Below are 23639 nucleotides of genomic sequence, written 5' to 3'. Positions count from 1 at the left end.
GGAAGAAGACAGGCCACCTTTGGCCTACAGCACCTTTGCATAATTTTTTGAAGGATGCCCCCTTTTCTGGGAGATGTCACCTTCGCTAACAGAGCAGGGACAGTGTTTCAGCCCCAACTCCCCCACTTCGGCAAGTGTGTGGGACACCCCCATACAACCACGCACGGCAGTCCTAAGGAGGGGACCCCTGTCTAGGTGGGGCCTGACCCAAAGGGACAAGACCAGCCAGGTTTGAGGATGGCAACCGCACTGGCTCAGCCGGCCCTCACCTCCGAGGGTCTCTGCGGGCCGCCGCCGGAGGCTGGGGGGCGCACTCTCCTTTCGGAGCAGTGGATTCTTCCTCCGCTCCAGGGACTTCTTGGGCTTATAGCGCAGTTTCAGGTTGGGCTCAGAGACTGCAGGGAGCACCAGCGTCACTCAGGCCCCCACCACCCTTCTTTTTTCCACCCTTTAATCCCTCAGTCCCTGTCATCTCTATCGGTCAAGGAAAGAGAAGGCAGAACCAGAAAGAAGATCCTAGCCTACCGATGATCCCCTGGCCCAGCCCAGCCCGCCCACCCTGCACACTCCTCCCCCACGTCCGAGGCCCTTCCCTCTTCCTTTGCCTGAAAGGTCCGCCTGTTTGTTCAGCTCACCTGTCTTGCGCAGAGGGAAGTGCTCTGGGGGGTCACTGGGCAGGCTGGGAACAGGAGGCAAAAAGCTGCTGAGCATGGAGCGGGTGGCTCCTTCCGTCTCCAGGGGCTCCAGGGTTCTACAGAGTGAGTGCCAAGGCTGCTTCAGAGGTGTGGGGACACTGCACGGGCACCGCCCTGAGCACGGGCCCTGGGACCTGTGGGGGAGGCTGCAGCGGGCAGGGCTGGGCAATGTGGGGCTGGTAGGAATGGGGACCATCTCCAGGTGGCAGCAGTGGGCCACCTGTCCACTCCAGCAGCTACAGTGCAGAGCTCTGACCTAGGCATAGAAGCCAGGTGCTTGGTGCGTGGGTGAAGAGCCCACTGGGGGCTCTGTCACCTGCACTAGGAACCTGCTCTGGGAACCAGGACATTTTTGCGCTCAGGGAAAATATAAAGAGAGAAGGGGCTCATGTGCAAGAAAAAAGCCAGTAGGGTGTGTGTGTGTGTGTGTGAAGGGCTCAGGTGGGGTGGGGAGAGAATTTAAAGAGAGAAGAGGGCAGGTATCAGTTGAGAGAGGGGCTTGGGGGCATTATGTTTAGAGGAAGGGTAAGGACTGGTTGTGGCAGCTGGGGAGGAAGGAGGCAAGTGTGTGTGTGCTCATGGCTAACACGGGGGCGGGGGCGGAGGGTGCATGTGGGGACACGAGGGCAGGTGAGGAGGGTGTTACCTGTAGGGAATGCCAGGGCTGTTGGGATGGACCGTTCTTTCTAGGGCCGCCTGCTGTTTTTTCAGAATCACCTCCGCCAGCTTCTGCTTGACCACGCTGCTGGCTACAGCACCTGTAGGGGCAGAGTCATGAGGGGGCTGGAGGTGGGGGGACAGGCGGCCTCGTGGCACTCCCTGGCCACTGCCCTGTCCCCATCCTCAGTAGGAGGCGTCCCAGGGACTCCCCAGGCAAGAGCCAAGCCCGAGGCCCTACCCTCCCACATCCCCCACATCCCCCACCCCCACACCCCCCACACATTCACAGGCAGAGCCCAGGCAAGCAGAGGGAAAGCCTCGGCTCAGGCCCAGCTGGCTGTACCCCTCCCACCTCACCCCTCACAAGCCACACAGGCAGCCGCAGGCACCCGGCTGGTGGGGCTGGGCTGGGCTGGGCTGGGCTGGGGTGGCCACCTCCTTACTTCGCTTGCTCTTGTCCTTGTGGAGAAGCTGCCGCAGCTCTTGTTCCTGGGGTCCCACCTGCAACTCGGGCATCGGCGTGTCCATGGAGAGCTGTGGGCAGGGCCGGCAGCCCAGAAAGGGACAAGGAGTTGAGGACGGAGACTGCTGTCTAGGGAGGCTGAAGGCGTGGAGGCTGGGGACCAAGCTCAAGGTGGCCCCACATGCAGGGAGCTCCATCTTTACCCTCATGGGCTCCACCGAGCGCTGCTGCTGCAGGCCTGCTAGAAAGAGGTGGTGGTGCAGGCGCTGGGGACGCTGCAGGGCCAGCAATGTGGGCTCTGGTTGGGGCTCCACTGGGGGCCGCTGGCCCACCCGCAGGTCCATGGGCTGCGGCTGAGGGCCTGGTGTGTCTGCACAGGGCCTGGGGCAGCCTGGGGACAGAGAGAGGGAGCAGGGTAAACTGGGGCATGACTACAGCCTGATCCTCCCTCAGCCTCCCTCAGGCTCACTTGACAATGGCAAAACACTCTCAGGGGGGTTTTTCCTCACTGAATCCTGTCGTGGTCCTGCAAGGTAGGTATTATCAATTCCATTTTACTCGTGAGAAAAAAGTCGCATGAACTGTACAGTTACACTGTATCACCGGTGGTGTTTGAATGGAGCCTTCCGACTCCACCACAGTGCTCTTCCACTAAACACGCTTCTCCCTGGGCGGGGGGCTGAGGGCTACGGTGATCTATGATGGGCTGCAGATCCTATGGTAGGACATTCTTGGCCCTGCCTTCTCCCTCCCTTCATCCCTCCCTGGAGTCAGAGGATTTGCCCAGCTGCCCTCTAATGAGTTGGGCTCAAAGGAAGCAATCAGGCAGGCAAACAGGCCCACTTTGTTCTGCCTCCAGCCCCAAGCCTCACAGGCCCTCTGGGTCGCCACCCTCCCATGCTCTATCTCCAGTCATGAGTTAAGTGATGCCTCAAGCCTACAGCCAGCCTTGACCGGCCACGTTGGGCCTGCAGAACCCTGTGCCCAGGGCAGGTTTCTCAGCTCACAGGGCCCGTGTGTCCTTGGGCCTGCTCCTGGGTGCCTCCATGGCAGCTCTGGGCCTGGCACGGTCAGGATGGCAGGCACGGCTGCCTCTTCTCAAGTGTCCTCTGCACCCACACTAGGAGCACCCTGCCAAGGCTGTGGGTGCAGGGGCTATTTACAACTGGCCACCAGACTAGGGTCCATGCCAGCACAGCCAGCTGGACCAGGCTAGGCTGAGCAGCCAGAGAGGCTGAGACACTGGGAGATGGAGCTTTGCAGCGGGCTTATCCTGGAGAAGGGGAGGTGGGTGGGGTAGGAGCAGGCCAGCCCCATGGGAGGGCACACAAGTGGAGAAGCCTTCCTGGAGAGGCCTCCTTCAGCAATTCCAATGCTGGGCATCTCCCAGTGGGGCAGCCACAGACTGTCCTCAGGGGTTGGGGCTGAGGAGGGCTGGAAAGGCCTGTGGCAAAGTACCAGACCAGGAGTCAGAAATCATAGCCTCCAGGCCCAAGCCGGCCACTCCTAACCACAATCTTTACATCTACAGCACTTGTGCATGAGCATCTACAAAACCCTATCACCTCATCAACCCACTGGCCCTGGGGGGTAGTCATTACTATCTTCTTATTCTAAATAAGGAAACTGAGGCTTGGAGGTGAAGGGCCCTGTCCAAAGTCACCCTGCTAGGGGCAGAGCTAGCATGGATTCTGGTCCTATGAAGGCAGGTACTCCAGTTTTCCACCAACTTTCAGGAATTCACCTCCCCTCAAGGGGCTTTCTCACTAAGCAAAGAGGGGTTTGCAGTAGGCTGTCATTAAAGGGCATTCACTCTAATATTCCCTGACTGTGACATGGACACAAGACAGGAGCCCAGCAAGGAGGTGGCCGCCATGTCCCCGGAATATCAAGAGGCCCGGAGGGACGGTGATGGCTGTGCACCCAGATGCCGCCCGCAGTAGAAAATGCACGGCTTTGATGCCCCACCCCTTGCTCACATTGCCTCCCAAGAAATCCGGATTCTCATTCGGGTTGAGTCTGGGTTTCGAATACCAAAACACTCCTGCCCCAGGAAAGATTTCAGTCCTTCCACGTTCTGTGTCCTGGCTTCCCGGGGTGACTCCCCTGATTATGCAAGACGGGCTTGGGGGAACCAAGGCCAGCCACGTGGACCCAAGACCAGCGGCTTCAGCCACATACGGACTGTGAGCAGCCCCCAGCAGGGGCCCGTCCCCTCACACTCTGCATGGCCACTGCCTCCACAGCAGAAAGGAATACAGGATGGGCTCTGCCTGGAGCCCTGGAAATACTTTTCGAGGTGCTTTAGCATTTGTGAGGCTCCACAATCTGGTCCTAACTTGGCTTCTCCCAACTTGGTCTGCATCTGAACATGAACGCTCCACCTTGGCCATCGGCTTCCACCTGTCATAAATCCACATCTCTTCTGTTCTCTGACCTTTTGCTCACAATGTCCCCCTGCCTGTGCTGTCCTCATCCCCGCATTCTACTTTTCCAAATCCTACTCTTTGCTCAAAGCTCAGCTGGAATCCTCCCTCATCCCTGGACCCAGCCAGCGCCTAGCATCCCTCCCTCTTTTGGACTCCAATCATGTGGCTGGTTCCACACCAGGATTAGTGCTCTGTGGGCAGGTACCGTGTCTGAGTTAAGGAAGGAACTTGGTTTCATGCATTGCTTATCATTCCTAGCACCTGGAATAGTACCTAGCACATGACAGGCACTCCACAAACATAGGATCAATGAACAAATCAGCGTCTCTCCTCAAATGTCCAGGAAAGTACCCTGGCACAGACACAGAGCTCATTAATGATTCTTGAACAAATGGATAAACTCATGAATCAGTGTCCTCTCATTGGGCACTGGTCACAATATTGCATTCTATTTTTTTTCTCTTTGTATTTGTGTGTGCTTCCTCCCTAACCTGCCTGTTAGCTTTTCAACAGCCAGGACTGAAGCAAGGAGGATACCTGGGCTCCATTTCTCCCTGCTATATGGAATTATTAGGCATCAGGCTGTATATCTTGCACTCAGTAGGCCCTCAGTTGATATTGGCTGCACTGAAGTAAGGGCAGGCTGCGTCTAGTCCAGACCTGGCCCCATGGGCATGTCCTAAACCAAAGCAGCAGCAGGAAGTCCAGTCCTTCCCCAGGGCAGCCTAGCAACAGAGGAGGCTCGGGCCAGTAGAGGGAGGAGGCGCAGACGGTGAGAGAACACTTCCCCTCCAGCAGAGCAGTCCTGCAAGGGCTGCCATGCCCACCTTGCAGAGCCGGTGTGAGGACCGAGTGAGTCCACACACGAGAACACACCTTGCCTGGTGCCTGACATGGGGTAGGGGTCTCAGCATAAATATTAGCTTCTTACTTTCCTTCCTGTTTCACTGCTCCCAGCAAGGACAAGAAGGGCATCCTGTGTTTCCTTTTCCTGTTGTGTTTCCTGGCACTGCGCCCAGCCAGCATCCAGAGCTGCCTCTCTTACCCCGGCTCCTCGCCCCTCCCTGGAGCCGCCACCTCCTGGCTCTCTGGCAGATCAGCCAGCGACCCTGCTTCTCTAATCTCTCAGCTTCTCGCCTTCTTACAGCCTTTCCACCCCTCATCTTCCACTCCCTACCATGGGCTCCCCCGGGTTTGACTCTTACCTGTGCCAGTGGGGCTGCAGTAGTGGGCACCCGGGCTCACCTGGGTCCCATCTGTAGAGAGAAGAGAGACGGAGTGAAAGAGCTGCAGGGAGGGGTGAGGAGAGGGAGCAGGAAGGAAAGAGGGTCAAGCCAGGCCTGCTCCCTGCCACTCCAAGCTTGAGCACGCCAAGGCCTGGGACCTCCACCAGAAGCTCATCAAAACTTGAAGACCCCACCCCATTCGACTCCTCCAATCCCCCTGCTGGTGAAAAGGGCTCTCAGCTCCCTCTTCCTCAAGTCACTCTTTCTAAATGACTTGAGCTCAGACTACAGCAAGAACCTAAGGAGGCCTCAGCTCACCCAGCAGTGCCCTCAGCCCTCCCTTCTGTGGTCAGATACGATCTTCCCTGGGCAGCCAAACCAGGCTCCCATCGCCCGACGGAAAGAAGAGGGCCGAGAGGTGAGGCGGGGCCAGAGGTGGGAGAGCCTGGCTGGAGGGACGGCTGTGGGGACAGGAGGAGGTGGCGAGGAACAGGCCTGGAGAGAGGGACCCCGGCCTGCTCAGAGCCTCCCAGGTGGGAGTAAAAGGAGCAGGAGGGGACACAGAGGTTTCCAGAGTGGGGGAGGGACTGGGTCATGGCCCGGAGGTCAAGTCAGATCTGGTGGGAACTGTGAAGTGGTAAGGTCAGGAGTGCACAGCCCAAGGACCCCGCAGTGCAGACCCTTTTCCTCCTACTGCCCCATCCTATGTCCTGCTGCCTCTGTTTCCTCAGAGAAGGGACCTACTCAGCCTCTTTCCCAGATAATCTGAGACAGAAATCTTTTCTTTTGGAAATGGCTACCTCTCTCAGGCTCCTAAGCCCAGCAAGAAAACCTGCAGTAGGGCACAAGCTGGTCAGCAGCAGAAAGCCCCCAGGGGACATGGAGGCCAGCTGGGGTTGGAGAAGACAGAGATGAGTCCTGAGGCCACCTGTCCAGGACAGACACCTTTCCCTCTTGCTGTCCAGTTCAGGGGCAAGGGGACAGGAGGCCAGGAGACCCAGAGGCTGCCTGGAGGGGGTACTGGGTAGACACAGAAGCACTCTGTTGGCCAGACTTGGGGCAGAAGGGATATTTTTTGAGAAACTGCCGGGGTGCTCCTTTGGGTCTGTGTCTCAGAGGCAGCCACAGTTCCTCTTCAGAGCTGAGAAATGAGAACTTCCTGCAGGCAGGCGCTGCTGGGGCAGGGGGCAGCCTGGGCACAGGGAGACTCCCCCCGACTGCCCCTCAAAACAGCCCACGCTTTGGGTGACAAAGTTCGGTCAGAAAATGCTGCTCTACCTATTTAAATTCTGCCCATCCTCTGAGGTCCAGCCCAAGTCCTTCTCCTTGGGAAGCTCTCCCTGACCCTCTCCCCTCCTCCTTTTCCACAGCACTCGCTCTGTGTCTACCACCTTGACACTTCATTTATCACGATCTCTGTGGCGCCCTGTGGAAGCCATGCCCATCTGCATCAAACACCTCGCAGGGCACATGGCAGGCTCTGTTAGTAGCTGACAAATCAAATACAATGACTCTCTCCTGACAACCTGCCTGAGACATGGCGTGCATATTTCTCAAGGTGGTGGGCCTCAGAGGCAAACTCCCCTCTCCACGACATGGTAACCCCCAATCCCAGGCTTTCTTAGTACCTCTTCTTTCTTCTGCAGGACCTGGTCCTCCCAGAGGTTTCTGGACTGGGCTCCAGGGTGCACTCCCAGAGACTGTGTCAGGCTGAGTCCCCTGCCTCCTGGGAATTCTGTCCCACCTCCCCAGTCCCTGCCCAGGGGCTGGTCAGCAGCATTCATGCTTGGGAGCAGAGCCAGGTTCTCTGTGCCTTGCTCCCCTGGTAACCACAGATTCCGGACACCATGCACTCTCTGGATAGGAGAAAAATTAATGACCCTGAATTCTGTGGTGTTGGCTACCAGGCCCCAAAGGGATGTTTTGTGGTGATAATCCATAATATAAAGTCTGTCCAGAAAAGCTGTGTCCATGTGTGCATGCGTGTTGGCAACGAGGGCTGCTTCCAATAGCAATTCCTGGAAAAAGTTCTGCTTTTCCCCCCGCTCCCTGGCCCCGTGCTGAGGGCCATCAAGTTCAGAAGAGCACAGAGCGACAGAGATTAAGACCCGGGAACAGCTCTCTTTGTGTCGTAGAGAGAGGAAAGGTATCTAATGGCACCCCATCAGTAGCTGAACTGAAGCCAGAGCATGAACATCCTGCATCCCAGTTCTGGCTTGAGTGTGGGGACCTCTTTTCCCATCACTGCCTCTCTCCGAGAGCTGTTACTACTAATTTGGGGTCAGCCTGAAAAAGAAAATGAGAAGTAAATGGACCCAAGGTACCAGGAATACTGTCTAGCACATGGCTCTCTGCCAGGTTGGAGAGCTCTTCTTTTTGGAATCCTGGCTACTCCCCTTTTCTATCTTCTTTGGAGGCAACTGCAGTCAGACTTAAGAAATAGTTTACTTAGCACTGGGGCACGTGGGCCTACCAAGTCACCTTCTTAAACCAGAACACCTGATTTTACCCAGAAACCTATGGAGCCCCTGTTCCAATAGGTGCGCCCCAGCCCTCAGCAACCTCCAGAGTAAACACAAACACAACTCTAAGCGCGTGGAACAAACTGACCTCCCTACTGCTCCTGCCTTATTGCCTCAGGCCCCAGTCTTGGTCCTCCCTGCCCAGCAGGTATGACTTTGCCTCCTAGATCTGCACAAGGTGGATGAAAGCCTGAGCCTTGCTGACCACCTGCTCTCCCAGGAGCTTCATGTCTTCAGTGGGACATAAGGCTTCCCCAGGAGCACTGCCACCTAGAACGCCCCCGTCCCAATGCCTCCAGTGTCTTTTTTTATTTTATTTTATTTTTTTGAGGTACAGTCTTGTTCTGATGCCCAGGCTGGAGTGCAGCGGTGTGAACATGGCTCATTGCAGCGTTGACCTCCTGGGCTCAGGCAATTCTCCTGCCTCAGCCTCCGGAGTAGCTGGGACTAAGTATGCACCACCATGCCTGGCTAAATTTTTTTTGTTTTGGTTTGGTTTTTTGTTTTTTTTGTAGAGACAAAGTCTTCCCCTGTTGCCCAGGCTGGGCTCCTGGGCTCAAGCGATCCTCCCCGCTCACCTTCAATGTCTTTGTTGAGGCTGTTCCCACCTCCCTGGACTCTTGATTAGCTGAAAAGAAAGCAGCAGCAAGAAGACCTAGGCCCCAGCAGCAAGAGGAAAGCAGGCAGTGGCAGGAGGCCATGGTCCTGGGTTCAGAGCTGACTCCCTTCACACCCGAGGTTGCTGTCTCTGGTTCTCTTTCCCTGACATAGGCTGGAAAAAGCTTGAGTCTCCATGGGGCTTGCAGAGAAGATGAAGGCTGGTGGTGAAATGGCTTCAGGAAGATCCAAGAATAAATAAACAGGAGAAAGAACACTGTGGTTGCCAGGCCTCCCTGACACAGAGTGGGGGCTGAGCACAGAGGATCTGCTCCTCTTCTAGGCTTTAGAGATCGTTCAGACCAACACTCTCATTTGACAGAGGAGCAAAGAGAAAGAAGGGGCTAGGTCACAGCCACCCAGCCAGCCAGTGGTCCAGCCAGGCCAGGCCAGACCAGTACAGGGGAAACCCAAAGGTCAACCCCAAATGCAGGTACTACTTCCCTGGGAAGTCACTGATCCAGGGGTTGAGAAGATGGAAATATGAGTGAAACCTGGTTCTCACTTTCAAGGAGTTTAGAATACAGCCTGCAGCCTTAAACATATTTGAACAAGTACAATACTTGCAGATACTAAAAAAATTCAGACAGCCCAAAAGTTGTTAGGATAAGTTTCTCATTCATCCCAGACTCCCTAGAACTTCCCTGGAAGCCGCCCTTTCTAACAGCTTCTTGTGTCTCCCTTCCAGAAATTCTCTATACTGCTCATTGGTTGGCACTGAATGCTTCTTGCTCAGATTTATCCAGAACCCAGCAGGGAGCTGAGAGTGGGCTGGAAGCCCCTGCCACATGAAGTCTGGCAGGCCACAAACTGTGAGGGAATTGAAGGTCTGAAGCACACAAGACATTGGCTTTGCGGCCAGACGGGCCTGGGTTTAAGCCTCGACTCCCTCAGTGACTGGCAAGGCAAGCCAGAAACACAATTTAACCTGCTTAAGCTGCCCCGTCTGTAATCAAGAGATAAGAATACCTACTTCAGGCTGGGCGCGGTGGCTCACGCCTATAATCCCAGAACTTTGGGGAAGTTCTGCCCTGGCCAAGGCAGGCAGATTACTTGAGGTCAGGGGTTCAAGACCAGCTTGGCCGACATAGTGAAATCCCATCTCTAACACAAAAATTAGTGAGCCATGGTGGCGGGGAGCATGTAGTCCAGCTACTTGGGAGGCTGAGGCACAAGAATCGCTTGAACCCAGGAGGCGGAGGCTGCAGTGAGCTGAGATTGCACCACTGCACTCCAGCCTGGGCGACAGAGCAAGACTCCGTCTCCAAAACAAAAACAAAAACAAACAAACAAACAAACAAAAAGAATACCTACTTCAAAGAGGTCACCTGAGATTAGCAATGCTGTCTGTGATGCACCCAGCACATGGTGGGTGCTCCCTCGTGGTAGCGAGTGTTAGTTTGCCTCCTGCGCTTGTCTGCAGCCTCCTTCCTGGCATTAGCATTTCAGTGTCTGCTCCCAACTCTCCTCCCTCCTCTACCACAGACCATTTTCTCCTGGATGCGTGCCCCGCCCCATCTCTCTCTCTCTCTCTCTTTGAGATGGAGTCTCGCTCCATCACCCAGGCTGGAGTGCAGTGGCACAATCTCAGCTCACTGCAACCTCCGCCTCCTGGGTTCAAGTGATTCTCCTCCCTCAGCCTCCCAAGTAGCTGGGACTACAGGCATGAGCCACCGAGCCCAGCTAATTTTTGTATTTTTAGTAGAGACGGTGTTTTGCCATGTTGGCCAGGCTGGTCTCGAACCCCTGTCCTCAGGTGATTTGCCTGCCTCGGCTTCCCAAAGTGTTAGGATTACAGGCGTGAGCCACCGTGCCCAGCCCCCTGCCCTATCTCTTATCCGCAGCCTCTCCCAACTATGCTCTCTTCCCTTTCTCTTCCGCCTGAACTTTTGTAAGCGAACACCTTATTATGTGCCAGGAGTTGTTCTAAGTACCCTACATTTGCTAACTTATCTAGTCCTCATGACAAACCCGTGAGGTATTTACTGTTCTATCCCCATTAGATAAATGAGTACGCTGAGGCCCAGCAGTATTAGATAACTTGTCCGAGGTCACAGACAAGTGGCAGAGGTTGAGCTGGGACTTGAGCCCAGGCAATTGGGCTTCAGACGCCACGCTCTCAACCAGTACACTCCACCCCTCCTCCCCAGCATTCCCACTCGCCACAGGCCAGCCGGCACAGGACACATGCAGGACCTAGATGGGCATGCAGAAAGATGGAAACAAAATCACAGAGCCCCATAGAGACCCGTGCCAGCAGCAATCCCCAGCCCTGCGCAGGTGAGAGGGCAGAAGCTATGTCATCTTTGGGTGCCCATGAAGACAATCCCAAAGAATCATCTGGAGTAACTGTTGACTTTGTAGAAACCAAGCAATGATTTGGGGCTATGTGCTGGAAACGGGGGGCTGGCAATGGGTTGGGGTCTTAGAGGACCCTCAGCTCCAACTCCCCTGCTCTCAGTGCCCTGCCATATCCCTTCTCTAGAAGCTCCCAAGTCCCTCTAGGACTCTCCCATTAGCGTTGCAAAGCAAGCGGCACCATTTCTCTGTATAGGCAGAGGAGCCGGCTGCCCATCAGGGCAGAGGCTCAGCTGCCAGGTGAGCCAGCCGGGATGGCTGCCTACCCAGACGAAGGCCTCCGTCAGTCCGAGGCAAGAGGACAGAGAAGCTCCTGCACACCAACAGGAGGCTGGATGTAAGGGCGGCAACAGTGAGCACGCCTCTTTCTCCGCCACCTCGGGGCAGCTGGGGCCCTGAGGCAGCTATTTTTAGCTCTTGACACCTGGGTATTTTGCAGCCGCAGGATGTCCGGTTTGGAGTCTCTTTCTGGGAATCCCACACGCGGCTGTTGTAAACAGCCCCACGCAGCGGTGGCCTGAGCTGGGAGCCAGCATCGCCCCCCACCCCACCTCCACTTCTGCTGTTTGAGATGAATCAAACAGGAAGCAGATGTAACCATGGCAGCAGCGGCTTGAGCTCCCTGGGGGTGGGAAAGCATCCTCCCTGGTTCTTTGTCCCCCACCCCAGATCCCCAGCTCCACCCTGTGGCCTCTCCTCAAGGATGGAGACCTGGCAGAACCTGAGGCCAGGGAGCTGGGCCATTCTGAGTTGCGTATGGCTGTCGGTTTCTGGGTCTGGCACTCTCTGGAGACCCTTGCTGTCCTCTGACAGAGAAAAACAGGGGTCCTCCCAGCCCTGTCCACCTCCCGGGACCTCTCGGGCCACCACTCAGCCTTCCCTGCAAGTCCATTGTGAAGGGGAGGGCATAGCTACTTCCTGGGGTGGCAGGCCTGGAGGGCCTGCATCTACTTCCTATTACCCATGGCCTTCGGCTTATAGCCTGGCCTGCCCCTGCACTGCTCTGCCCACTTAGGGAATTCCTGAGCCAGTGGGCTCCCCTAGTCCCACTACCCTAAGATTTCTCAGTTCCAAAAGGCCCTCAAAGACATAAGTTCCACACTCATCCTCACTCCTCTGCTCCAGTATCTCCAGTCCCTGAGATAGGAAGTTCACCACGATGTCTAACCACCATCTTTCCTATCATAAGCAAAACATCCTGAGCAGGCAAGATTTGAGGCCCTATCTGTAACATGGGGATAAGTCGGCCAGTTTCTGCCTTCATCTCTCCCCTTCTCCTTTACCCCTCTGGTGCCCCACTTAGACCAGTTGCCCCCTCTTAGCAGCCAGTGTGAGCCAGTCTTTCTCAAGGGCCAGTGTTTGCCCCAACAGGAAGCACAGTCACCGCCCCAGGCTGCCTCTAGGTGTGGCTCCTTCTCCCCTCTGAGGTGTCACACTCATTCCCTTGCTGTCCTTGTCACCCCAGCTCCTGGGCCCTCCTCAGGCAGACCCTGCCCCTCTGGGTACCCTACTCCTGCTTTGCCCACTGGTTCTGCCTCTCCCAGCTGCAGGCCGAGCGAGATGTGCCTTCCTCACTCTTCTCACCTGTGCCACCCACAAGGCCACGCAGCCCATTCCCAAGACTGCCAGGGTAATGTTTAAGTTACAATACCAACAATAGTTATATTATTTTAATTAATTAATAATATTAATAATGATCAACAATCGTGTTAATGCTTACTGTGTGCTGGCTATTATCCTAGGCATTTTTGGCGGGGGGAGGGCAACCTCCTCCCACTAAGCATTTTTTATTTATTTATTTATTTATTTTGAGATGGAGTCTCACTGTCACCCAGGCTGGAGTACAGTGGCACGATCTCGGCTCACTTCAACCTCTGCCTCCCAGGTTCAAGTGATTCTCCTGCCTCAGCCTCCTAAGTAGCTGGGATTACAGGCGTGCGCCAACACGCCTGGCTAATTTTTGTATATTTAGTAGAGACGGGGTTTCACCCTGTTGATTAGTCTGGTCTCGAACTCCCAACCTCAAGTGATCCACCCACCTCTGCCTCCCAAAGTGCTGGGATTACAGGCGTGTGCCACCACGCCAGGCCCCCACTAAGCATTTTAATTGTACTAATGCAAGTAGGTCCTCACAACTCTGTAAGGCAGATACTGTTGTTTTGTGTGTTTGTTTGTTTTGTTTTGTTTTGTTTTTGAGACAGAGTTTCACTCTGTCACCCAGACTGGAGTGCAATGGCATGATCTCAGCTGACTGCAGCCTCTACCTCCCGGATTCAAGTGATTCTCCTGCCTCAGCCTCCCAAGTAGCTGGGATTACGGGTGCGAGCCACCATGCCCAGCTAAATTTTGTATTTTGGTAGAGACGGTGTTTCACTGTGTTGGCCAGGCTGGTCTCAAACTCCTGAACTCACTGAATCCACCCACCCTGGCCTCCCAAAGTGCTGGGATTACAGGCGTGAACCACTGGGCCCGGCCTATATACTGTTATTATTCTCATTTTGCAAATGAGGAAACTGAGGCTAAGAGAGGTTCAGAAACTTGCTGAGGTCACACAGATGGTATGTGGAGCTGCTGGGACTCCAGAACCTAAGCTTAGCGTCGGTACACTGGCGTGGACTGCTTACTCTGCCTGCCTCCTAGTAGCGGCTGAGGTGAGGCCACCAAGGGGACAAGGGGATGCAAGACACAGTGAGGCCCTAGGGTATGCTCCCAGTGCCAGCCTGTTCCCACAAAGCGTGCTGTGTTCCACCCCTGCCATCCTCAATTCCTTTTTCATCTTCTATTTCCCTTGCTTTTTAAATGTACATTTTACCATTTTAAAGCGTACCATTTAAACACTTTACAGTGTTTCCCGTTAGCTGCCTCCAGCAAGGTATAACTAAACAAGCAAACCTCCCAGGGCTGCCACAGAGGATCAAACGCTGCATGAGCTCTCTGGAAACTGTCAAGCCCTCTACAAAATGCGGGTTGCATAACCAGAGCAAGTCACCCTCAGAGTGGGTACTGGGGGTAAATTCCTTTGGGAGGAAAAGGTCTCTCTCTCTCTCTCTCTCCCCCTCCCTCTCTATCTCTATCTCTGTCTGTCACTCATGGGCAGGCCTTGGGCAGGTGGAAGTGCTGGAAGCACCCACAAGTGCAAAAGGGAGCACCTACCTCCAGGGCCGTTTTCTGGGGACTAGGAACACAGCCGCGTGGCTATCAGCATCCCTGGATCTGGGGCAGAGGAAGGCAGAAGCCACACTGGAGACCCTGGTCTGCACTCAGTAAGAACCAGGAAAACCGAACTGAGGCATCTCCGATGTGAATAGCCACAAGCTGTGAATCCGGACACTCACAGGGATGCCACATTAACATTAATGACAGTAAATACCCTAGAGGTCCCATCCCAGTGGTGCCCTAGAATCCCCCTCCTTTTGCCTATTATTTTGGAAGACAGCAGAAGTCTAGTGGGCAGATTCTCCAGGTGACCTGATTCCCTTTTGCAGCCAGGCTGCTCTTGAGACTTGGTTGAAGGGGTTTTTCCAGATCACAAATCCAGCTAGGGGGGTGCTTACACAGCCTTCAGGTCACTCAACAGACAGATGCATGGTCCTGGGTACTGATTTGGACAAACCAGCTGTAAGGACAATTTCTGGCCCACTGGGAATTCAGTAAGATGAAAATTTACCGTAATGGAAGGTGGAAATCACTGACTGAAAAAACAGTATATGCAGAGTAATCTCATTTTCATAAAACTTACAACACATAAAGACACACAAGGACATGGAAAGATGTGCAGTGATCTCTGACTGACGGGTCTGTGATGTTTTTCATTTTTTATTTTTTGCTGGTCTGTCCTGAGTATCCACAATGCACATGCACTGCCTCTGTAATAATGACGCAGCATATATACGTACACAGACACAGCCCATGGTAGCAAAGTCAAAGTGTGACCTCGAGCTCCCGTGAGCATTGGTCCACAGGGCTTTCACCGCCCCCGTGTCTTCTTAGACCATATATCCTCTGAGGTTCCGTGTTATCTACAACCTAGCGTCCTCTGCCTCTCCTGAATCTCGCCAAGGGCCTAGCACAGAGCTGGGCACAAAGTCAGGACTTACTTAATGAATGCCTTCTGGCTGAATACTGATCATTTCCTGAAAGAAATGCCTCATGCCTCTTCCAGAGCCGCTGTGCTGGGAATACTCGCTGCTGACGTCACTGACCTGCCCACCCCTCCTCTGTTCTTCATAAGAGCAACAAGGGAAGGGCTAAAATAAAGGTCACCCCAGCAGATGCTGGCAAGGTACTCCACATCAGGGCCATCGGGGCAGCCCCATCCCAGACCCTCCCCAGGCTGGCACGGCAGCCCCTCTCCAGGGCCAGCTGGCTTCAAGGCCCTGGGGTCCCTCCTCGCCCTGCCTCACTGGGAGAGGCTGGGGGAGGAGTGAACAAGAGAAGCAGGGGTCCACCCTATGACTTCTGGCTACAGCTCTGGCTGTTCCAGGCCCCGATGGGTGGAGGAATCTGGAACAGGGATTTGGCCTGGTTTTTTCTGTGAACTGGGGCTAGGCCCAGTTTCTGTTCTTCGTGTCTGCAACATTCCCTATCCCTGACCTTCAAAAAATATGAACAATAACATTAATAATGATGATGAATATTCAGTGAGCACTGACTTCATACCAGGCACGGAGCTAACTTTATTTACATTATCTCCTTTAATCTTCATAGCAACTCCATAAAGTTGAAACTGTAATTATTTTCACATTACAGATGAAGAAGTGGAGGCACAGAGCAAAATGTGCCCATAATCACACTTGCAGGAGAAACCGAGACTCAGCCAAGGCCATCCCATTCCTCCCTCTGCGTCCTTACAGGAAGCTCTCCTGCCAGGCTTTGCCATATATACAGTAGGGTCTAACGCGATAATTAACATCTGTGGAGTGCTTTAAGCACCAAGTGGGGCACAGAGAAAAGCCCCACTTGAAACTAGGAAATCGAGTCTCAGAGCCATCAGCATCCTTACTCAAGATCCCACACCTTGCGACTAAGATTCAAACCCAGGTCTCTGGCGTTAGAATGGCGCATTTCTTCCCCATTATCACACGATGCCCCTGGCTCACTCTCAAGGCGGCCCCGGCTGCCTGGAAGGGAGAGTCACACCTCCTTTAGCGCTGGAATTCGGGGGGCGAGGCCTGCGCTCAGCCCCTCGCCCGGTGGGGGTGGGGTACTGCGCCAGCACCTCCTCAGCGTCTCCGCCGTGACTCACTCCCGGGACCCAGGGGGAAGCACAGCCCTGCGCTGCGGGCAAACATCGTCCGCCGCCCGCCCCGCCTCCAGCTCCCCGCCTCCACATTTGCTAACCGAAACAAGGCTGCTGCTATTTTTAACCCTCCAGCTCCCCCTTGCCTGGGGCTCCCCCCTTCACCTCCCCACCCCCCGCCCCAGCCGGGTGCCACCAGCCTGTCATTCTGAGAGCAGTTCTATAACCTGAACGCGCTTGGGAGGGCGCAGCGGACGCCCCGGACGTGCAGGTTTGTGGGGCAAGCAAAACAAGACGGTTGCAGCCCAATCGCCGAATTCCCCCACCCCAGACTCTTTCCGAACCTGTCACTCCCAGACTGCCCTGCTCCTCCTGCCATTCTGGGGGTTGGGGTAGAGGGGAATGGGACTTCTGGGCTGGGGTCACCTCAGGAGCCAGAGCCAGGCTCCTTGGAACGAGCCCTGCAGGGAGGAAGCTGAACTGAAGGGGACTGGATTTCCCCTACGGATCCCCAGGGTGAGAGGCTGACCCTATAGGCCCAAAGCTTCTGACCACCAGGGTTTACAATCCCTGCAGGCAACATGGAGGAAAAAGGAAGTGGTGCGGAGACAGGGTGGGGATGGTGAGCTTAGCCCGGGGCCCACCTGAGGAGGAGAAGTCCCCTCCCCATCCTGCTGTGGGGGCTGTGGAGCTTGGGCGGGGAAGGCCTGGGAGTCGGGAAGAGCACTGAGCAGCCTCCCGAGAGGCCCAGGGTGGAAGGCAGCCTTGGCAGTGTGCAGGGGGGAAAGCGGACCTGGCGTCAGGGCTCCTTTGACACTCAAGAATCTAAGGAAAGGGCCAGGCAACACCTTCCTGCAGCCTGAAGCTCTGGGTCCCCAGAAAAACCTTCCTGGGAGAAAAGGTTGGAAGTGAGAGGGGCTGAGGCCTGCTGGCCTAGAGCCGGAACCTGACGCCCAAGTTGCTGATGTGAAAGTTAACCTCCTGAGAGGAGTGAAGCGCAGAGCTGCAGGTGGAGCAGACAGGGCCATTTCCTCCCAGCTGATGTAGAGCCGGTGGCTTGAATCAGCCCCATCTGGCCCTCTGGTCTCAGAGTCTCCCCCAGTTTGGGCAGCACATTCCAAGGGCCCAGGAGAGACTCTGGAGAGCCCAGCCAAAGGGCCACCTGGGCTCAGGTTTTCCCCATGGGCCTCTCCTGTCCCAGCCTCCATCCTCCCTTGAGCCCTGTCCTCTCTGGTCCCAACCCCAGCCCTCCTTTCTGGTTCTGTCCTCTCTTCCAGGGCCCAGGTCCCCTCTAGGCCTTGACCCCCTCTCTTTGATGATTCCTGAGCCAAGTAAAGTAAAGTGGCCACAGAGGCAGCAGGCTAGACCAGAGGGGAGGGACTTGGCACAGTAGTTCCCCAACTGAGGAGATGGCGGAGAAGGGAAGGAGGTGGGAGGAAGGTGAAACAGGAGAGCTCCTGGGGAGATACTGCCTCCTTCTCAACATTCGGTATGGCCACAGGGCCCTGGACTCAGCCCCATGGAAGAAAAAGGGTGCTCCCCAAGCAAGGGAGTGGCCTTGGTCTTGGCCTTGTGCAGCTCCCCCTTCTGCTGTCCCCTCTGCCAACCTTTGGGGCTGCTTAAGGGGAGGAGACTGCTATCTTCCATGCCAAGTGAGAGGCTGGCAATTCAGCTCCAACCCTTAGCCATTGCTCAGCCCAGGGCCTCCTCCTGGATCCAGGGAGTTCCCAAGCACAGCTCCAGAGGCTCTGATGGCTCACTTCCCACCTGGGGAGGTGGGAGATGGCATCAATGTCACCTTCTTAGGCAGTCCTCCCCTGGCCACCCTATCAAAGGAAGTCCCACCTTGTTATTCTCTATTGCCATGCCCAGTTCATTTCCTTCTTAGGGCTTATCACAGTGTGTAACTAGTCACACATACTCATTCCTTTACTTGCCTACTTGTTCTGTTTGTCTTCTCCACGACAGTGGAAGTTCCCTGAGGTCAGATGTTGTGCATGTGTGTTCACTGCATATCTGTACCCAGTGCCTGGAACATTGCAAGGCTCAGCTAGGATCCAGTGAATGGATGAATTGCTGAATGACTGGCTTGGCAACATGGTTCCCTGGTTGCCAACACTGACCTTTAGGGATGACACTCAACAGTTCCAGGATTTCTCCAAAAAGGAGGCAGCAGAATGTAGCAGGAAGAACAAGGTCAGAAAACAAGAAAGCCAGGACCTCAGAGGAAAGATCAGCCCCGAGTAGCACCAGCCCAAGCGGGTCCCCGTCATCACAAAGTGTAGTTATGAGCACACATGCACACACACACACACAGGGGGTACATGGGTGAGCACAAAGTCCTGGACAGGTCTTAGAAGCCTTGAGTTTTCTCTTGGTTCTTCCTCTTAATGGCCCTGTCACCTTAGAGAAACTATATACCTTCTGTGGGTGTGTTTCCTCAAAAGAAAAAATGAAGAGGTTGGCCCAGGGCAGTGGTCCTCAAACACAGCCTTGCCCCAGGATCACCTGAAGCACCTGTTAAAATCCGGATTCCCAGGCCCCACCCCTCAGATTCTGACTAGTCAATCTGGAATGGGCCTGATGATCTTAACGTTTTTAATTTTGTGACAGTCTCACTCTATTGCCCAGGCTGGAGTGTGGTGGCACAATCTCAGCTCACTGCAACCTCCACCTCCTGGGCTCAAGCAATTCTTCTGCCTCAGCTTCCCAAATAGCTGGGACTACAGGCCTGCGCCACCATGCCCGGCTAAATTTGTATTTTTAGTAGAGATGGGGTTTTGCCTTGTTAGCCAGGCTTGTCTCGAACTCCTGCCTTCAAGTGATCTGCCTGTTTCAGCTTCCCAAAGCCACCGCGTCCAGCCAGGAATTTTTTTTTTTTTTAACAGAGTCTTGCTGTCGCCCAGGCTGGAGTGCAATGGCATGATCTTAGCTCACTGCAACCTCCGCCTTCTGGATTTAAGCAGTTCTCCTGCCTCAGCCTCCCAAGTAGCTGGGATTACAGGCACGCACACCACACCTGGCTAATGTTTTATATTTTTAGTAGAGACAGGGTTTCGCCACATTGGCCAGGCTGGTCTCGAACTCCTGACCTCAGGTGATCCACCTGCCTCGGCCTCCCAAAGTGCTGGGATTACAGGCGTTAAGTCACCGCGCCCGGCCCAGGATCTTTATCTTTAACACGTTCCCCAGGTGACTCTGAAGCAAATGGTCCAGGAACCCCCATTTGAGAATCCCAAATGAGATGGTGTTTTACAAGCCAACATCTGGACTTCTATTAAAAAGCCACTCCTGCCCAGATATATACCCCCAAAAAACATGTCCATACATATGGACATGTTTACCCCACACAGGGCCATAACCTGCAAAGGTGTGCACAATACGGATGATGCACATCTGTCTTTTATGTGTGCATATTCCCAAAACACCCAACACAGAACCACCACATAGATCACAAATTGCCAGGAACCAGCACATCAGCATACACAGGGTCGGGGGGGAGGGGTACACACACAGATACCCACACCACACACCCCGTGTGTGCTCACACACATCTCATGCAGACTCACACTAAACGGACGCTGTCCTGAATTTATTTTGCCTCTGGGAACTGGTACAGGACCAAAGGAGCTATGCTCTGCTGATGAAAACATCCCTCCCGCCTCTGCCACCCCCACCCCTGCCCCCTGCCCCAGGCAGCATGCTACCCACCTCTCCCTTGTAGGAGGAGGGAGACTGGAGGAGGGCAGTGGGGATGGGTTGGGAGGAGACGAGAGGCTAGGCCAGCGACTCAAGCTGCTCTGGGCCCTTCTGGGCGTCCACCTCCCCTCTTTCCCTCTCCCTTCCCCCCAAAAGATGCCAAAGGGCCTTCCCCCAGCTCCCGAGTCCATGCTCACTCAGGCCACTCGCCTAGATTCCCAGGCCCCTAATCCTAGGGAGCCAAAATGGTTAGGGACTCCTAATTAGACACTCCTCCTAATACTCAGGCCTCTAAGGAAAGGGCTGTCTGGGGGCACCTTCCTGTAGCCCTAAGGCCTGGGGCCTCCAGGGAAGGTTACCACAGAAACAGGGGGAAAATATTACAAGGAAACACAATACCCGGCAGGGTCACCTGCTGACCGGGCTTCCTGCTGTGTTGCCCACCCCCAGCTCACTGCTCTCACAGCCTCCTTCTCCAGCCTTGGACTGGGCCTCCTCACCAAGGCTCTCCTTCCTGCCTCCCCAGAGCTGGGAGAAGCAGTCTTAAGCAGAAACTCTGCCCCTCCGTGGTCCCAAACAACAACATCGAGGATGGCCCAGAGCTGAGCCCCCCACTCCTAATCCTTACCAACCCCTCCTCACCATCACCACAGGAAATCAAAGCTTCCTGCCCCAGAGGAAGTGCCCCATCTAGTGAACAAATCCAACACACACAAACGCACGGTCCTGGGAGCCTCCGGGAGGACAGATGCCCTCCCCCTAGCCCCAGGCTTTATTCGGGCCCTGCTTCCAGCAATACCCCACACCCTACTGGAGGCCCCAGTCCCAAGTCTAACTGAGGGCAGGCCAGGGAGAGCCAAGCTGTGGAGGGTGGGCCAGCAGAATGGGCACTGGCAGAGTGAGAAGGCCTGGTTCTGGCCCCCTCTGCCTGCCATTCCCTGGCTGAGTGACCCTGGGCCTTGCATTAGCTCACCTTCTCTCAGGCCCCTGCCAACTTCAAAATTACCAGCCCTTAATGAAAGGCCAGGAGAAAGAAGGCAAAGAGGAGATGGGGTTCCACAGGCTTCTGTCTTCCAAGTCCTTGGGCAAGCATGCCCACAGCTACCAGAGGGTCCCCACTCCCTACCCCGTCACACATGAGTTTCTCTCTTGCTCAAGTGTTTTATATCAGAATTGAGAAAGTTCCAGCTTCCATGCCAAGAGGCCACCAAGGACTAAAGCTGAGGTCCATTATCCCTAAGCAAACTGGAGGGGGGGGGATAACAGCACTGTACCTTCATTCTCCTCTCCATAGTCAACCTCTTCTGCTCTGCTCTGAGAAGTGTGCTTGGAATTTTCTCCCCATTTTACTGATGGGGAAACTGAACTTCAGTGTCAAAGTGGAGTGAACAGCTTAGACATGCAAACTTCCCTGCCCCAGAACCCACTGTAAGACCTGGTGGCCACAGAGACACCCGCCAAATAAGGGACACAGAGGCCTCTGGAGAACACTGCACCAGGACCACTCCAGGTGCAACATCAGGAGGCAGCTCTGAGCTTGCCTCTGAGCCTGGCTCTGCTGGGCAAGGAGGGACATCAGGGGACTAAAGGCAGAGGACCAGTCCCAATAGGTCCAAGACCTGGTTCCAGTCTAGGTTCACTGGGCTGGGTACCACTCAGTGGGACTACTCTGTGCCTTAGTTTCCCTCCGAAATGACTGCAGAGAAGAAGAAAATCACTTAATAACTCATGGGTAGCGGCAGCCTAGCAGCCTATGGAGTCCTGGGAGGGCGAAAGGGCCGCCAAAGCGCCTCATTAGAGGGCAGGGACCTGAGTCACAGTCTCCTTCCAGCCCTATAGCTGAATAGGGGTCCTGAGGAAGGTCCCACAGGTCCAGATGCAAGTCCAGGGAACAGGCTGAGAAGTTGATCTTGAGCTCCCAGCAGGGCCGCTGAGGGCCAATGCCCCATTCTCACCGTAGAAAGCGGCAGGCAGAGCTGGGCCTCAGGCAGATGTCGCCTAGGGGAGTGGGCAGGGAGCGCTGGCAGCGAGACAGCCAGTGTCCAGATGCAGGGGGAGGCCTTTGGGTGTGCAAGACAGCCAGCGGGGAGGAGGAGTGAGGAGCAGCCGTGGCTGGGGAGGTCAGACCCAAACGGGCAGCCACAGCGGGAAGCAATGGGGGTGGGGGCACTGGGTGGCCTGCGGGCCTCAGAGGGCTCTCTCCTAGCCCACAGGCCTAGAAACTCTGGTCGTGGGGACCCAGCCCATCCGCCAGATTTGCCGCCTGCTCTCACACTCCCCAACACCAACAGACCCCAGGCCTGGGGGATGCATATCCTGTCCCCCACCCCTCACACAGCCTGCGGCGTCCCCCTTCCCGCGCCGCTGCCGGCATTGACCTCCACAGCTCACCAGGGCACAGGTGTCTCTTCACCCTGATGGGTGAGCAAGGATGGGGGGCAATGCTCAGAGAAACCTCCCAGCCAGAGACCCCTCCAAGGGACCTCTTTCCCCGCCGAAGGATCTGAGTAGGGCCCTGCCCGGCTCCACGGGATGGGGGCGCTGATGTCCAGCCCCACAAAGCCCAGCCCCAACTCAGTGGGTCCTGCCCTTTGCCCTCGCGCTTCCAAACCTTCCGCCCCGGAGCACCGCCCCCTCGCCGGGCCATCGCGGCCGTCCCTCCCTCCCCGGTCCCTCGGCTCGTCCTCCCCGGGAACAGGGGTGATGGGACGTGGGGCCCGCACACCGGCGGCCGGGGCCTCCAACTCCCTCCCTTGGGCCTGTAGCTGCCCCGGGGCGGGCGGATGTGGGCGCCCCGCGGGAGGCCCGAGCCCTCCGGCCCCCGGAACCAGCCCCGACCCGGAGCCTGCCAGAGCCCCGCGGAGCCGGGCGGGACGGGTGCGGTCGGGGGGGGCGCAAGCCGGGCTGGGCCCGCGGGGCCGGCCGGAGCCCAAGCCGGAGCCGGAGCCGGAGCCGGGGCCGGAGGCCGAGCCTGGGCGGGCGGCGCTGGGTGCCGCGCGCAGGGCGGGGCGGGGGGTGGCCGCCCAGTACTCACCAGCGCCGGGGCTGTGCATCCAGGGGCCGGGGCCCTCAGAGCGGGGGGCTCATGGCGGGGCGGGGGGCTGGGGCGCCGGCCTCACATCCCCCCCAGTCGCCGGAGGCTGCAGAGCGACTGTGAGACGGCGAGAGGAAGGGAGGGGGCCGGGAGGGGGAGGGCCCTGGCAGCCCGGCCGGCCGGGTAGGATGACAATGGAAGGAAATGCTTTATCTGAGTCTGAGAGCGGGCCAAGGGGGAGGGGAGGGAGGGGGCAGGCGCTCGCGGCCCTGGGACACACCACCCCGGCAGACACTGCACCGCGCGGCGCACAGGCCGGCCGCAGACACCGCGCGCGGCCGGATCGCGGCGGGGCGCGGCGCACTGCTGGGGAGGCAGCGCCGAACCCGGAACGCCGGCCGCGGCTCTGAGCCCCAGCCGCCGCGAGGCGCTCCGAGCAGTACACAATTCCCGGAAACCCAGCTACCTGGGCGCACGCACCCTCGCATACACAGCGTACACGAGCACGCATCCATGTTTACGAGGGGCAGAATCATTTACACGGCACACACTGGGGCTTCGGGGTGGACCCCCGTGCACACACTACATACCCGTACAGACCACAAGCACGCAGCCACACGCGGGCACAGTGGGACACGCGTGGAGTCCCATGCCCCA

At 56.3% G+C, this 23639-nt stretch overlaps 1 protein-coding gene across 6 annotated transcripts in view; it reads right to left on the bottom strand.

Annotated features, from left to right (window-relative positions):
• Positions 1-23197, bottom strand: part of HDAC7 (histone deacetylase 7) — a 37467-nt gene extending 14270 nt beyond the window's left edge. For 4 of the 6 annotated variants that reach the window (XR_004031262.1, XM_030816678.1, XM_030816680.1 and 1 more), the window contains exons 1-7: positions 22983-23197; positions 5453-5503; positions 2022-2209; positions 1799-1889; positions 1342-1453; positions 636-751; positions 270-395 (exon numbers count right to left, since the gene is read on the bottom strand). Coding sequence is in view for 5 of the 6 variants with exons in the window: in XM_030816678.1 (XP_030672538.1) it covers positions 270-395; positions 636-751; positions 1342-1453; positions 1799-1889; positions 2022-2209; positions 5453-5503; positions 22983-23001 (703 nt within the window). In the remaining variant the exon portion in view is untranslated. Of the gene's footprint in view, positions 1-269; positions 396-635; positions 752-1341; positions 1454-1798; positions 1890-2021; positions 2210-5452; positions 5504-7101; positions 7109-22982 lie in introns of those variants that run through there. The other 2 variants (XM_030816679.1, XM_030816683.1) reach the window with 2 other exon arrangements.
• Positions 23198-23639: the final 442 nt, after the last annotated feature.

This window comes from Nomascus leucogenys, chromosome 8 (assembly GCF_006542625.1).
Source record: "Nomascus leucogenys isolate Asia chromosome 8, Asia_NLE_v1, whole genome shotgun sequence".
Taxonomy (NCBI): Eukaryota; Metazoa; Chordata; class Mammalia; order Primates; family Hylobatidae; genus Nomascus; species Nomascus leucogenys.
Note: the sequence above shows the minus strand (reverse complement) of the source record. Positions and strands in the feature narration are given on the sequence as shown.